At 33.5% G+C, this 16391-nt stretch overlaps 3 protein-coding genes across 6 annotated transcripts in view; 1 reads left to right on the top strand and 2 right to left on the bottom strand.

Annotated features, from left to right (window-relative positions):
* Positions 1 to 16391, top strand: part of LOC123719003 (dipeptidase 1-like) — an 81472-nt gene that overhangs the window by 40899 nt on the left and 24182 nt on the right. For all 3 annotated transcript variants that reach the window (XM_045676076.1, XM_045676078.1, XM_045676077.1), the window contains one exon: positions 14214 to 14346. In XM_045676076.1, coding sequence (XP_045532032.1) covers positions 14214 to 14346 — 133 coding nt within the window. The remainder of the gene's footprint in view (positions 1 to 14213; positions 14347 to 16391) is intronic.
* Positions 1560 to 5457, bottom strand: LOC123719005 (actin-like). Its single transcript, XM_045676082.1, has 3 exons — positions 5001 to 5457; positions 3541 to 4097; positions 1560 to 2811 (listed from the first exon to the last, which is right to left on the bottom strand). Exons 1-3 carry the CDS (start codon positions 5345 to 5347, stop codon positions 2612 to 2614), a joined length of 1104 nt encoding a protein of 367 aa, XP_045532038.1. The 5' UTR covers positions 5348 to 5457; the 3' UTR covers positions 1560 to 2611.
* LOC123719004 (actin-like) lies at positions 7861 to 12515 on the bottom strand. 2 transcript variants are annotated; one of them, XM_045676079.1, is made up of 4 exons: positions 12368 to 12515; positions 11119 to 11349; positions 10054 to 10345; positions 7861 to 8372 (listed from the first exon to the last, which is right to left on the bottom strand). In XM_045676079.1, the coding sequence occupies exons 1-4, from the start codon at positions 12472 to 12474 to the stop codon at positions 7884 to 7886; spliced, it is 1119 nt and encodes a 372-aa protein (XP_045532035.1). In that variant the 5' UTR covers positions 12475 to 12515; the 3' UTR covers positions 7861 to 7883. The 2 variants fall into 2 exon arrangements, with proteins under 2 accessions (XP_045532035.1, XP_045532037.1); XM_045676081.1 differs by lacking the exon at positions 7861 to 8372 and having other exon boundaries at positions 9153 to 10345.

Raw genomic sequence — 16391 nt, 5'->3', positions numbered from 1 at the left:
ATACAAACACACACTCACATACAAACACTCCGACACCTGCATATATGCCATGTGGTTTCCTTATATAATTGTTTTTCTCTCTTTTTAAGACCTTCGGTCGATCCGAAGTGGTGGAGGCCTGTAATACCTGTAAGAGGCATCAGTCTCACACAAGCAAGCATATTTTGTGAGAAAAATAAATCGAGATTATTATTATTTAAATATTATTAAGGGTTTATCTCCAAGTAGATTGGAGCATATTAAAATCGAACAGAGGACATTATTTAAGGATATAGGACACCCTGCAAAACAAACAGGCCTACAGTTTAACATAATTGAAAACCTCGAGTGGCCGGAAAACAAAGAAATCTTAAATATTTATTTCATTTACCTACTACCTACACGGTTAGTATTGGTTGTTAGGCTTGGTCATTATGGGAAAACCAAAAACTGAATATAAATCTATCACGCCATTGTACTGTATACCAGGTCGAATTGATAGCCGTAGAGTTGATGAAGTCGTTAAAAACAAAAAACATGCCGAAATGTAATAACGTAAATATACCACTTCCTATCACCATGAAAGAAGTTAAACAGAAAACGATATCGGAGTGGGACAAACGATACAAAGAAGCTCATACTCCCAAATTCCTTATAATTAATGGTTAGTCCTAGCCCACAAATTATGCAGATCTTTACGAGACATTGGGCAATTACTGAATACATGCACAGATTTAACCTGAAATAAGCTCCGATGCGACCTACAAAAACGCCAGACAATAATGCTTCTCATTATAGAATGTCCAGTATTCATAGCCTCCAGATGCGACACGGAGCAATGGTATAAATGTAATTGCCGAGCAGTTACTCGAAATATTAAGAAACATTTTGAAGTATGTTAAGAAACTTTGTGATCTGTCACAAGTCGAAGATTTTTGGAATAAAATTGTAAATCGTCACTTATTGCAACAAAAGCGCAGGGGCTTTTGCTTAAAGATTTACAACTTACAGGTGCGTTGCGATCACCTAATAATGTTGCGATAAAGACTGATTAATTTTAACACAGACTGAATAAGAGTGACATCGTCTATTATTTATAATGGGATATCTTGATAATTTCTTATCTATCAAATTAGAAAAATTAAAAGGCTATACCACTGAATCAATTGAAAATCATTTCGTTCAATAGCTTAGTTCCGAAATAATTTTAACAATTTATATACGTGCCGATTAATGCTGCCACCTCACACGTTTGACATGATTGACATGTTAAATTAACTTTAACCCGAGCGTAATAAAATGAATAAAAATCAATTATTTCCGTTTGACATTTTTGTTAAATTGATATATCTTGTTACACAAATTGATAGACAAGAAAAGTTTACTAATATTTTACGAGGTGGTGATCGTGTGTGTTAGCTTAGTGGCTAGATACCAGACGTTGATCACTAATGAATCTTTTATTTATATATATATATATATATATATATATATATATATATATATATATATATATTATATTTGCAAAATAATACCTGCCCGTCACGGCATAGCACGTCTAAGACCTAAAACTTGTCCACCGAAGCTTTGTCCATAAATACCTACAAAAAAACTTACAAAGATTCATTAAATTAATTTAATACCAAAATACCTTTAAACATGAATAAGCAAAATTCTATGAGCCTCTTACAGAGCGTGATCATAGACAAAGCTCGAAAGATAACATGGCTTTCTCCCGTGGGTGATTAATGACTACTCTTCTAAGTACCCTGCTATAGTTAAATAATATAACAGCTTGTATGTTTCCCTTTCATGCTTAATGGAAGAATAATTTACGGCACAGCATATATATATTAGCTGCCGATATTCAAGATAAATGTTGTATTACAAAAAAGAGCAGTACATATATAAATGCTAAGTGAATTTAAAGAAATCAGTATTTTAACAGTTACCTCCCAATATGTGTATGAAAATATTATGAACGTTTATAAAAATATAAATACATTGCTAAAGCTCAGTGACTGTCACAATTTAAACACAAGAATGGGTATGTAGGAATAGACTTGCTTTTCCAGCTTTCAGACTTCATAAAACTGCTCACTCATTCATGGGGAAATGTATACAGATATATAAGAAAATTCCAGATCACGTAACCAAACTTCCGGTACATAAGTTTAAACCTTACATCAAGGAAACCCTAATAAAAAATGATATTACACAGTTCAAGAATACAAAGATGATAACAATGTGTGGACACTAATGCCGCTATAAGATAATGAAAGGCGTAAATTGATATACATAAGTACAAATTGTACCTAGATGAATAAATGACATTTTGATATAAACTTACTAATGGCCTAGCGGTTAAAGCAGGCGACTCAAACCCGTGGTCATGCTTCCAAATAAACGATGTGCACCAATTGATATTTGAATCGTATCCTTTCGTTGAAGGCAAATATTATAAAAAAATATGCATGCATGTATCAGATAATAATTAGCAGATTAACAACTGGCGTATTAAAAAGTGTATCGCAGAAACAGTGCAATCCAATTATACACGGAGAGACGTGAAGTATTATGTTTTTCTATATTTTATTTATCAATGATTGGAGTTGTAATTCCGTAATTATTGTCACATAAATTTATTCTTTATTATTTTAACACCGTATTCCTCATACTGTTTTTGAGTCACCCACATTTTCTTAGCGTCAGGGAGTCCAGCAAAGGTGGCGCCACCCAACCAGGATATAGAGTACGCCTCGGGTGATGATAAAATATTGACAGGTCGGTTAAGCTGTTCCTCTAGCTCTGTTTGTAATCTCGCATTAAGACCTTCGCAGAAAACATTTGATAAATAGCGATTCCTTTGTTTGTTCATTGCATTTGCATTTAATAAGTATCACTGAACAAGACAATTAGGGTCAAAATAAAAAGGTTGATCGCTCACAATCCTACGAATATATTATTATACTAACTGCCCCCACGAACTTCGTTTCTCCTTAATGTGGTTTTAGTTAGCCTTAATACCGTGACAGAATATAATAATTTAACTGTATTATCGTCACTATAATTTGAATTTGATTTACACTTCGGTATAAGTAACACGTGGTTGGCTATGCTAACATCAAAAGTTAAAAAGTAGAAATAATTCAATTTCACGGTATTTCGTTTACTACAAAATAAATTTAATTTATACTTTAGCCTCAATAACACGTGGTAATCATGATATTGAATTGTAGCTTATATGACACGTTTGTCGGTTTACCATAGCAGTGCCATCTATTGATTACTTACTCAATCCAGTCGAAAAGTATCGACATCTGTTATAATCTTTTGGAGTTAACAGATAATTGTGACTGTCAATTAATTATAAACATATAATTTGCAATAAAATAAAATTGCGACTATAATTAAAGATCTAAGCTATTCTATCTCTTAAGTTGGACTAGACTGCTCACGGTGTGCCAATTTAATTTAAAATCGGTTAAGTAGTTTAGGAGTCCATCGCGGACAAACATTGTGACAGGTGATTTATATATATTAAGATATAAAGACTATCACCTGGAATCATCGCTAATCCACCACAAGGAACAATTGCCTCATATAATTCCGAACTAATCTCCGAATCACACTTCATTGACGCCGTCACGACCGCGTCATGCAGGGGTAAATAATTCGTTTTCTTTTCCATTATAACATCTGGTTGAAATAGCATTTCACCAGCCATAAACGCTTCATTGCAAAGCTCTATATCGCCACACGGACTATTTAGCCGTCTTTCGTAACAGCTACTTGGCATAGCTGCATCACGGGTTATGTACAATTCTCTTAATATACTATCGATATCGGTGGGACTCTTAATGGCGTCTGCTAAATCACGTTCAAGCAAACTTCGTTTTATATAGTTCGATATTTGAACGCCTGCCAGGCCCGTCTGGATGTGAGCATATTTTATTTGACCACCCTCGAACACCGGACTTATGTCGGTAGTGTCATGACCGATGTCAACGCAAATACCGGTCGTAAAACCGGAACCATACATCGATAAAACACTCTGTGACTGAATGCAAAGCGCAGGGGAATTTAGTACTTCGAAAAATACTTCGCAGCATTTTATTCTGGAAAAATTGATATTGTACAGGTGCTATTATTGCAAATAATACAGTTATGTAGCTAGCAATAAGGACACTAACTAACGCCTGGAGTTTTGCCAGTTTTACGACTTTTGTAGACTAGATATAGGTAACATTGTAGCGACATAAACAATCTGTGCTTAGTAATCACTACGATGACGTCATACCTTGAATCGCGTTAACGAAGTTATTCCGACAGCTAAGGTTATTATATACAAATTCTAGACCTTAGACTACGGACCGGCCCGTCTGGTGGAGGATCCTCCTTTTAGGTTGGAAGAACACCTTGCTTCCTCCACATTATTATACTAACAAATACAGACGTAATATTCAAATTATCTTATAATTTCGTATTCATTAATCAAAATTATAATAAATTGCCTATAATGGAGGCTTATTTTAATTGCTATATAAATGTATTTAGTCTTTAATTGTGGAAAGCTTGTTTAATTTAAAGTGCTTCAATACGTTTAATCTCATGTAAACTATACAGTTTCTTCCCTAATACCCTGCAAGAATCGTAATGATTAACTGATGGTATTTCTTTCATCATTTCCTTTATAGGTGAGTAAGATAAGCCTTCTATCAATATTTGAGGTCGGAGGTCTTATTGTTTAACTTTACCGAACGTGGAAGAGGTAATTGCTCATATAGAGACTCAAAATCTATGGTGCACAGCCGGAGTTGAAACTCGGAACCAGATGGTCAAAGTGCACTTAACTTTGCTCTCTTGGACTCCATTAAAAGTTAAACATTTAATACCGGTTTACGTTCAATAATTTCCTCTGATGGATTCCAAGTAATTAATTATTTAACGTCGAGGTTTACTGATTTATATCGTTTCATAAACCATAATAAAATATTTTTGATATGTGCTGGCTGACTTACTTTTCGTCTATGGTTGAAGAGTTGCCACAAGCCAACATGACCGCCCTGTCTTCCGGCGCGGCCTTCAGCTCCCTATAGAAAACGTGATGCCATATCCTCTCCATGTTGTCCCAGTGTATTATTTTTCCGTTTACTATGGGACTAGTCAATTCCAGGTCGTCTATTTTGGCGATCGCATCGTCGCCAATAAAGACGTCGTAGGGTTCCCGGCCGTAGCTGCCGTGCAAATAGCTCGGGCGTCCTACTAAGGTTCGGAACATCGATACCGGGTGGTTATCGCATGCAAATCCTGCCTTCATAATGTAACTGCCGTTATCTAATACGATAGCGGGTTTCTCGAACGCCATCCGGGATTTAGGATGTAGGAAATTTATCACAAAACTCGTCCGTACAACCTCTCCGAATATAATACATAAAAAATATCACGCGTTTGAATATTGTATAGTTGTCATCTTGTCTGTGATGGCAACTGACTTGTGAATTGAAATAAAAAGGTTTATATCAAAAAAGTAATAATTGAAAGGACATAAAGAATGAAAATCAAAATGTATAGAGAATGTTTATAGCTACCTATGGCAAGTAAAAGAAAATCTAACCGCATTTTTCACATAAAATTGTATGAAACCTAATAAAACTAAATCAGTATTATGATTTAATATATATATATAATGTTTAAATAAATAAATATGATGAGAAAGATGGGTTCTTAAAGCAGTGAAACAGAGTGTAGGTTCGTTTTCGATACATCTTTATATTTTTTGATTGTTGATTAAAATTAAATTAAAATATTTTTATTATGGAATATAAGATACATGTATCACTTGTTGAGAAAATCCAAAGAAGACAGAGGGTATAGGCCGACAGAAACAAACTCTTGGTACTCTTTGAAAATAGCAAATCATATATATATTATCTATTTTTCATTAAATAACCTAAATCCGATCATCGCTACTCATTGAAACGACTTAATATATAACTATATATCCCTATTTCTCTTAATCACGGCATCACGCGTCAACGGGTGGACAAATGTCGCTAATTATTTTTTTGTTGTGTTTGTTACTGTCGGGAGAAGGTTCTCATTTAAGAAAAAATAAGAAAATTGCGCGGAAAATTAGAAAGAATACTTTTGTTACGAATTTATTTTTCAGTGCATAGCGCATTTACAATTCAAACTTTTTTCTTGTAACCTTATGGCGTTTGACATCACATTGGTAGAATGCATACTGCAAATATCATCAAAGAGGATGTAGGAAAAATGAATATCGTTTAAAACAATTAATTCGATCGGAGTTATTATATTGATAAAATACATATAAATTAATTACAGTTGCTAATTGTTTTTGGCATTAATCTTGAAAATGCATGTTTTTCACATGTTGCCTGTTTTCGTGTCGGAATACCAACAAAACTAAATATATACGCGCCAGAAAAAGAAACAAAGAATGTTGTATATCATAAAGCATTTCAAGTTAATTATTCCAATTCGAAATCAATATTCATAGTTAAGACAGGACAACGTCTGTCGGGTCCGCTAGTTATTAATATATTATAACCGAATTTTCTTTCACAAAAACAAAACTTTCTCAGAGACTAAAAATTAAATGATTTTAAATGATATGCCCTTAAATATAAGTAATATAATAACAACAGACTTTAAATTGTAATTAAAAATCTACGATTCGTTTATATAGAAATCGAACTTAAACAGATACAGAACACAAGTATGAAATTACAGAACACAAGTACAAAAATTTCATTTATGTATTTTTAATTATAGATTTAATTCCTTCTAAGTATCTATTAAGAAGTTATTTACTAGCGGGATTTTATGCTTTCCAAACCAACCGTACCGTAAATAAGAAGTCACAACTCTGAACATAAAACAAGATAACTTTCAAACCGATTATCTACATCCTAACCGAAGCTCATATTTAAATTTTAGAAGAAATCTGATTAAATCCAAGAAAATTAACAGGAACTACAAACAAATGAAGAGATAGACTTACAATACAAAACGCTGTATAATTGTGGAATCATTCGTGTAAAACTCTATACCGTTATCAGACACATTCGGAATGTCGAAATAAGAAAGACAGTATTCGAAATTTGATATTTTGTTGTTATTTTGTGAAATTCAATTCCGTTCGCAATGAATTTATTTACGAACACAACTGCACTCACACAATGTGTATTTCCACAAATTAAATCAGCCTTCATTTGATTGCTACTTATAATATTCCTATACGCTAATTCATAGACGTCAAGACGTCAGATTTTGACAGCTCCTATATTTTTTCTATACTGATCACAGCATGAATACTATTCGAATAATGTATTGCTCCCATTTTGTAAGGATTGTTTATGGTAAAGCTTTCGTTTCCACTCAAATGAGCAAGAATATCGTCATTAATCCAATTAAGAGCCCCCTTGCAGTACTGAACAGTGACTTATTAATTTTTAAAACGTTTTTTATAATTAACATCTGAGACGATTATAATATGATGCTACAATTGGCATAAAACACGAATGTGTACATTAAATTTGTTTCTTTTAATTTACACAAAAGAGGCTGTGTGTCATGTACTTGTCTTAAATTATGTAGTCCTTTATAATTTAATCCTTTAGTTTGATATCCGAAGTATACCTACAAAACCATTAACAAGGCTTCAAAAACTATTGTTCCATGTAGCCTTAGGAATGCCAGGACTAGCAGGAAAAGTTTTAGTAAAATTATAACTTAAGGAAAAACTTGTTCCTTCTCAGCAGTTAAATGTTCACGTATTCAAAAGTTATACAAAGCTTTATATAGCAATTGAATGTCATTATTTGTTCTTTGTTGTTAACAAAAAGATTTATATTGAAACGTCCCTTTATTTGACATTAAAAAAACTTGTATCGCACTTTATCAGAACCCACGTCTTCATACTCTTTTCGTGACATCCAAAAATTATCATATGTAGACAGTGATGCTACTATTGAGCCTCCAATCCACGCAGCTAAGTGTCTAGATGGCATTGCATCAATTTTTGCCCTCATTTCATGCGAATCGTTCGCTCTCTTTCGCAATTCTACAAAAAGGCGATCTGGAAGACCTTCGAACATTGTAGATCCGCCTGATAAGACAATATTATTATAAAATTCTCCTTTGTAGTCTAAATCCGATTTCGAAATACTTGACCTGATGTTGTCGACCACACTAGGAATTTGTAATCCATGAAGGGAAGGTTGTAAGAGTACCTCTGGACATAAAAATCTCTCGTCTCCTATTAAAACTTGCTGACCATCGGGTAATTTAAATGGAATTTTCTCCTTAGACGGCGCTTTGGCTAACTCCAATTCATAGTCTGTTGTTGTGAAACACAACTGTTCCTAAAATATTAATATATGATGTTTTTACAGTAACGCTTGAATACGATAATTTCATTAAAATTAAGTCCACGCCGAGCTAAGCTTCTCTAACAGTTTAACTTAGCACACCCCCACAACGTAGATCCCATTTTTATTTTTAGTCTAAAGAACAAAGACATTTTATGAAGAAGCTTAATCTTTTATATCCAATAAGCACCAGCAGCTAAATTAAATTGAACCTTAAGATAGGCTTTTACTTGTCATAGAGAGCTTATATATTCTTTGTGCATTATACATATCATTGTTTAGGTGACACTCTTAATATTTTTATATAATTTAAGCCTAAGGCCTTAACAAAAAGAAATCAATGGTGCTGCTTCTGTATCTGTTTCATTATCATATGTCAATGTAATAGGGAAGTAGGTGTCAGCCTTCTATGCCTGACGCACGCCGTCGACTTTTTGCGTCTAAGGCAAGTCGGTTTCCTCACGATGTTTTCCTTCGCCGTTTGAGCGAAGGAAAATGCGCACATAGAAAGAAAGTCTATTGGTGCACAGTCGGGGATGGAACCTACGACCTTAGGGATCAGAATCTATATGTGTTATTAATTTAAAAGTAGTTTGATCGTCAGTTCTACTAACCACATTTTATAACTATCTGAACTGAACTGATGGTAATGATAAATACAGAGTACCCTTTATACTAGAATTTCTTCACTAAATTTATACCTGAGCGATACCACTAGCTCCAATAAAAAATAAATAATTATTTTTATTATTTCAATTATATATTGTAGATAGATTTTTCATTGTAATAAATATAAAAACCCAGCAAAGAATAGATATGTATCAAAGAAGAGGTTTCTATGTACATATGTTACGTGATTAGCAATACTTGGCCTTCACAGATATAACGCAATTAGAGTTGCAAAGACGTACTGGCTGTCTTGTATACGCATCATTTAGTCTTGAATTAAGCATGTATGATTGGGTATTTACAATACAATATAACGAAATTTAATTGTTTTTGGATTTTGGAGGTAGGCTTGGCTTGCATAACTTGCTACGACCAGCGTATCCTTAAATAAACACAACAAGCTTGATAAAAAAAATCACTTGCCTTAAGGAATGGACTACTCGAGTTTTGTTATATATATAAATAAAACTTTAACAAAAAGTTGATTAAGTAAAAAAATATTTGTTTTGTTTGTTGTGTTGTTGACATGAGAAAATTAAATATTAAAAACCGATTGAGAGCTACATCCTACGTCAAATTCATACAAAACTATATATTTTCATTTGAGTTATTTCTTTCGTTTCATATTAATATTATTTTTGTTTCTTTTACATCGAACTGTTATTGAGTAGATATTTTAAAAACTCTTGGTGCTACTAGGGATTGAATGGGTTAAATAGTCGAACTCAGCCGCGATTAGAAATTGCGAACTCACCAATTAGACTAGCTAAACTCTTGTTTGATTGCTTCGAGAAAAAGACGCAAATGTGTGTCTGCACATTTGCTAGTGCATAAAGCTTTCGAGTGAATGTATGTGTTTCGAGTACCGTCAATCCATAGTGAACGAGGCAGCTTACTGGGTTTGCGAGCCACGGAGATGATTTAAATAAGAAAGTACCAACCCAGCCAAATCTAATTGTGTCCGAAACGTGTACTAAAATTTGTTGATTTTCCTCAATGTTTATACCTTGAGTTTATCCACCGATTCAATCTCACAAGACGTAGTGAAACTATACCCAACTTGCTTAAGTAAATATTGGAGTCTTTCTGTTAGTAGTTTCCCATTTAATTCCGAGCAAATTGTTGCGTGCTTAAGTGGAAATCCTTCAAATACTGGAGCGGTGTAATTACAGGAATAGCCGTTTTCCCACACTACTCCTGTAGTTCTGCCGCTAGCGTGAAGAACAAGTGCAGGAGATATAGCTAAGTACAAATCTTGTATCAGAAATGACTCAAAGAGTATCTCGGCCAATTTTTCTCTGAAAATAAACATTAATGTCACACTTGAGTTTGCGGGACTTAAACCCTAAAGTGGTCCAATCCGTTCTAGACCTACAGGACTTCCACAATTAACATTTGCCGTACGGTGATCGAATCAAATCGATGACGACTATCAGGCACAGATGGCGGCTACTCTATAAATAGAAAATTATCTTTTCCTACGTTATGTTAAGGTAATAAAATAATTAATAATTGGGAAAATATTGAAATTTCCACTTTTAAAACGGATATTAAAGTGAGCTATTATGGCGTACCTCTTTTTTCAAAATTCAAATAGGCATTTAATTCATATTAAAAAATAAAATGGAGGTCAAGGCCCCGTCGCTAAGTCGTTAAGGATGGAGGCCATATATATATCGTAGAATTTAATAAAACGGGCTATCGTGAAATCTTAGGATGGTACCATTTAGATAAGATTATTGCGTACCGGCTACTTTCAAGATGCTTTAGTTTAATTAACAGTCTCCTTCTTATTATATACAGGTAAAGATTTTCATGTACGAAATTTTCTCTTAAGAGCTTTCATCAAAAAAAATCTCATAAGCCTTTGCCGGACAACAAACAAGAACTGAACGAAAATATGAAGTAGCTAAAAAAAGCTTGATTGACAAACTAGAAGTTGATACACTGAATCCTTTCATATCCTTTATACCTTTCATATAGCGTTTTCTAAGTTTGAATTCGTTAGAATTTTTTCAGTAATCGAAAAACCAGTTGTAAAAGTCTTGTTAAGTCTTAAGCTACAACCTACTTATCTCTTAGCTTAGTCAAGGGATGTAGTGATATGAGAGTTGGAGAAAATTCTGGTGCCACCAACAGTTCCCGGTAGAAGACGTGGTGCCATAACTTCTCCATCTCATCCCAATCTTGTACCATCCCTCCTTCTATAGGCCAGGACAGATTTGAAATTCCTTTCTTTTTAATCGCTTCTCCACCAAAATATATGTCTGGTACTCCATCAGTTAGGCCTTCTCTGCGAAATCTGAATACAAATCGATTGTTATATGTACAATAAAAATTATAATAATAATTTAAAATAGGTAAGTATAGGTAAAAATAAAACTTAACCAATTATATATATTAATCAGGTCCCTGTGTAAGTGTATCATTAATGCCTTATGAATTGGTTTTTTTTAGTTAGACTTAATAACTACTGAATCGATTTCAAATATAATTAACCATTCGAAAATCTTCATTATTTCTGAGTAACATATTTGAATGCTAACTATTTTTTGTATTATATTGTGCCTTAGACGTTCTTAACTACTTTACAAACTTAGTTTCTTCGCGATTCCAAGTATTAATTGCGTAACATCTATTAGTGCACATCTGGGATTTGAACTCGCATCCTCAGTATTGGAAGTCAACTGGGGACTACGTTGCTCTCAGAATGTGTTATTTTTATGAATGATAAAGGTAAATGGAAGTAGAAATTGTAAGTGAATATTATACAAAATAATTCTCGCGATTCCAAACGAATGGCCCTCTGGGGTTGTAAATAAATATACACAGTATACTATGCATTGTTAATGTAACAAAGGCTTTGTTATGTCTAATACATAAAAGATTAATCAAATATACGAGTATACCGTTACCATTATAATATATCTTTATTAAGCAAACAGTTGTAAAGAAATTGTAAATTATAATAATTAAAAAATATATTTGTATTTATATCTAAAATACTAGTTGTAATTCAGTAGTTACTATTTTTCCTACAGAAAGTTCATTACACACAATCTGGACTCCTACAAATGTCATGTACAGAAATCGGATGTTAGTCCAAATACCGCTATACTTTTTAAATTTTTCCATTTTTTTTCTACAGATAAAATGTATTACTATCGATTACGACTAGTATTTTGTAAATCGGGTAATATTTTATTACCATCGTCAGTAATAAAGTGTCCCTTTACAACTTAATACCCATGTACGAAAATTCTACAAAACCAAATAAAGCTATTTTCTATTCAACATTTGAAAGCTAAGCCCTGCTTTACCTTCCAACTACAGTGGGTATTACGTTTCTTGGGAACGATTCTCCGGCAAATCCTACTTTGATACTTTTTGACCCTGCATCAACTATTACACTTACTTCATCAGACATTTTTATAAACTATATAATACACAACACCCAAGCCAACTAGATTATTCACAAAAGCATCTGAGACCCTATTGAATATAATAATTAAGTAATTTTTAAAATGAGAATCCTTCAAATGGTGATAGTTCATACTAGGTCATGCGTAGATGTGCATATCGAGGTCTCGTTTCTATCTTTGCCTTTCTCTCCTTTTGTTAGCATCTCTGTAACTCTCTCTGTAATCGTCGGTCGTGTTCTTAGATTCCTTTGAGGATCAAAGGAGTGTAGAGAATCAACGTTTTTATACAGACAACAATAGAAAAACGGCCGATTGTTTATTCTCCCGGATAACAGAAATTATATTAAAATATGCTAATAATTCACGAACCAATTAACATTTTTCTCATTTACTGTGAACGGTTTTTACTGATCTTGAAAATTCATTATATTTAATCAAATTCATGTTGAATAATAAAGCTATATTTTATGCTGCGCGGTACGGCGCAGGAACAAACTTGTTGTTGGAGAGGTGTTCAAATGTATGTTAAATGAAACTAATTGTTTCAAACTGGGTGTGAACTGGCTTTATTCGTTTTAAACATGAGCTTATAACTAACATTAAACTCGGGGCAGTGGGATTGCGACGCCGGATTAACAAAAAACTAACTTGACTTGTTTAAGGATTTTTTTAATCTAAGTTACACTTTTGTTACTTATAAAGAATATAACTTTATTAGTAATCATAACAATCAAATATAAAGTATTTACAATTTAAGAATATACTATAGTCGACATGTTGGACATTATCGGAGACGAGTAAGTTACATTACAATTACTAGTGCGATGATTTGGTTTACGCTTCTAATTATTAACTAAAATATATTAATGTAACTTAACTGATGTAAACTTTACTCAGGTCTGTATATCATATTCAATACTGTTCCAGTACGTGAATCAAATATTATTAGATGTACAGAACATCTAATAATATTTGATTTTCATACTATAACTCTAATTGCAGGAACTACTGAATAAAAATAAATATATTTGTGTTTGATTTATTTATGGAAGAAGTGTTATAAAGGCCGAACAACACCAACAAAAAAGTGCATGTATCATTATAAAATAAATCCAAAATGAAACGGTTGGCATATCCACATGATTTGGTAATTTGTGGCGGCGTCCATTCGTCGGGTTGTCTCTCTCCCTAAAATATGGCGAGGGGCCCGATGGCTGGCCATGCGTCATACTCGTAAACGGGTGCTACTTGTGGTGACTGGTCGTACCTGAATTCGTGTATGCGGTGATGTTAGTTATTTCGACTATGTATTTGCGTGTTGTTCCCACGAGAATGTAAGTGCGTGCCCCTATTTCACCATGCCTCCTGCTGATAGAGGATCTTTGACTATCTGAGACAAATCTTTCTTTCTAATTTATTTTATTATTAGTATTTATTACTAAGAATATCATGTGGAACATGTTCTAATGGTTGCAGCTCCTTGCAGTTTTTTTACACAACGGTTGTACCGTTGTGTAAAAAAACTTGGCGATTCAAAAGAGAGGCGGAGAGTGTATTGCCAGTTCTTCTCTACCGTTCTAAGCCCTTGATTTGAGAACTGGCAGTAAATATAAAATTAAAAGCATTTAATGTATATATTTTTTGACTTTCATAAGTGTACATTATATGAATAAATGATTTTTGATCTTGATTTTTGAATACGAATGTAATATTCTATATAATGAGAAAGCGAATTTTGTTACAGTTTTGGTCAGCGTTCGTTCCCTGCAGCTCACAAAATAAAGACGCCGTTCAGCTGACACTGGAACAAATTGACGTCATTAAGCGACTAGTTGAGAAATATCCGCAATACTTTCAAATGGCCACCTCCGTTACAGGTGAGATATAATCATAGTGTTTGACTCATAATTTAAGTATTGTGCTTTGTACTGTCACTAACGACAATTAAGTTTACCAGTACTAGTAACGTTAGAGACTTAGTTAATTAAGTATTTACGTCGACAGAAAAATAATATCAATCATTATTATCCAAAGCTTTCAGCCCTCAGTCGTTAGGTAAGGCCTTTATGTGATTTGTTCGCATAAAATAAAAGTTTGTTGTAATTATATTTTAAATACATATTGGTACTGGAAGATGACAATATTAGAAAGGGATACTTCCTTATTCCAAGTTGGTATTCATCACTATTATGTGTTGTTGTTATTTGTTGCTAGTTGATGATAAATTTGAATTTTGACATGATGCAATCCTAGATTTTGTCGAAATTAGATTGATAAAAAGGTAAATGGCGTTTGAACTTTAACAAAAGGATAATAACACAGGATTACATTATATTTTATTTATTTCCTACACGTAGTCTAAATTAAAAAAAAATGAGTAACAGGGTTTGTATAAAATAAAAAACCATTTTAGGTCTGGCCCTCAGATTTCTATATCTGTTTCATGATCATTTGTTAATCGAATAGACAAGTACGTGATCAGCTTTCAGTGCCTGACGCACGCCGTCGACTTTTTGAGTCTAAGGCAAGCCGGTTTCCTCGCGATGATTTCCTTCACTATTCGAGCTAATGTTAAATGCGCACATAGAATGAAAATTCATTGGTGCACAGCTGGTGATCGAACTTACGACCTCAGAGATAAGAGTCGCACGCTGAAGCCACTAGGCCAACACTGTTTTAGAGTTTGTTTAGAACATTAAAAAAGATGGGCTCATGAGTCGAAAAAACACTGAATTCACCAGCACAACACCAGAACTTCAAACTCTAGTCTATTATGGTCAAATTATCCTAATAACCTCGAATAGTGTAGAATTTTAAAACGTAATAGATGTTGATGTAAATATTAACATTGCTTTTACTCAAACAAACCACCAATATTATACAAATGTTTATTTATTTATCAAATAACTACATGACGTTAAGATGCTTCTACTGATTTGTATCTGCTAACTTAATGTCCTGGTTTATTTTAGAAAATTGAGCAGTGTTGATCGAGTGGTTTCACCGTGCGACTCTAATCCCTTAGGTCAAAGGTTCGATCCCTGGCCTTTTGCTTCTATGTGCGCATTTAACATTCGCTAAAACGGTAAAGGAACCGGCTTGCCTCTAAACCAGAATGTCGACGGCGTGCGTCAGGCACAGAAGACTGATCTCCTGCTTGCCTATTAGATAAACAAATGTTCATGAAACCGATACAGAAATCTGAGGGCTAGATCTAAGAAGGTTGTAGCGCCATAGATTTTTTATTTTACAAATTATCTGGGCAGTATAAACTTTTATATCGTAAGCTTAGTAAGGTTTTATCGGGAACGCAATTCGACTACATACAAATATCGGTCGAGGTCAAAGTAATGTTTGCATAGGATTTAGGGTATCACAATAAGCTGCTAAAATCGCAAGCTTTTCTCCTTTATGAAAATTTACTCTCAAAGAATAGAAAGTTAATAAAAAAGGTATCTATTATTAAGAGATACCTACCGTGATACTGTTGTGGTTTAAGCATCGAAAAGCTTACAGCCAGTATCATTGACTACGAAATTTCATTTGCGTACCATCTCCTTAATTAAACTTAAACAATACAATATTTACAATTGTGTATCATGGCCTTTTCACAATTACGAATTCCATGTTACTTTAACTAGACTAAAACGAGATTTGAAACAATGGTGGGCCCTTTAAACAAAACACATCTTTCCCACATTTTTCGAATAGACCGTTAATTGTCCGGAGGTTAATTTTAATTGCTTTTCTTGCTATAACAATGAAGCGGTTTGCCTAGTTACGTTCTTTTTGTAATACGCCTATTTACAAAGACAAATAGAAAGGGTCAACCTATATCGGGAAAACTCATTATTGTTCTGTTCATGAGAGGATAATTAGAAGGAAGAAAAGTTTTTTTATTGCATGGACATGGACTGAAATC

Source organism: Pieris brassicae, chromosome Z (genome assembly GCF_905147105.1).
Source record: "Pieris brassicae chromosome Z, ilPieBrab1.1, whole genome shotgun sequence".
In the NCBI taxonomy this organism is placed as follows: domain Eukaryota; kingdom Metazoa; phylum Arthropoda; class Insecta; order Lepidoptera; family Pieridae; genus Pieris; species Pieris brassicae.
Note: the sequence above shows the minus strand (reverse complement) of the source record. Positions and strands in the feature narration are given on the sequence as shown.

Coding starts and splice junctions, on each gene's coding strand:
- LOC123719005 (XM_045676082.1), bottom strand. CDS start 5,347: ATGGCGTTCGAGAAACCCGCTATCGTATTAGATAACGGCAGTTACATT. Junction 4,098..5,000: donor TCTTCAACCATAGACGAAAA/GTAAGTCAGCCA, acceptor CAATTTTTCCAG/AATAAAATGCTGCGAAGTAT. Junction 2,812..3,540: donor TGGATTAGCGATGATTCCAG/GTGATAGTCTTT, acceptor TTTTCTGCGAAG/GTCTTAATGCGAGATTACAA.
- LOC123719004 (XM_045676079.1), bottom strand. CDS start 12,474: ATGTCTGATGAAGTAAGTGTAATAGTTGATGCAGGGTCAAAAAGTATC. Junction 11,350..12,367: donor ATACCCACTGTAGTTGGAAG/GTAAAGCAGGGC, acceptor ATTTGTATTCAG/ATTTCGCAGAGAAGGCCTAA. Junction 8,373..10,053: donor AATCGGTGGATAAACTCAAG/GTATAAACATTG, acceptor TTAATATTTTAG/GAACAGTTGTGTTTCACAAC.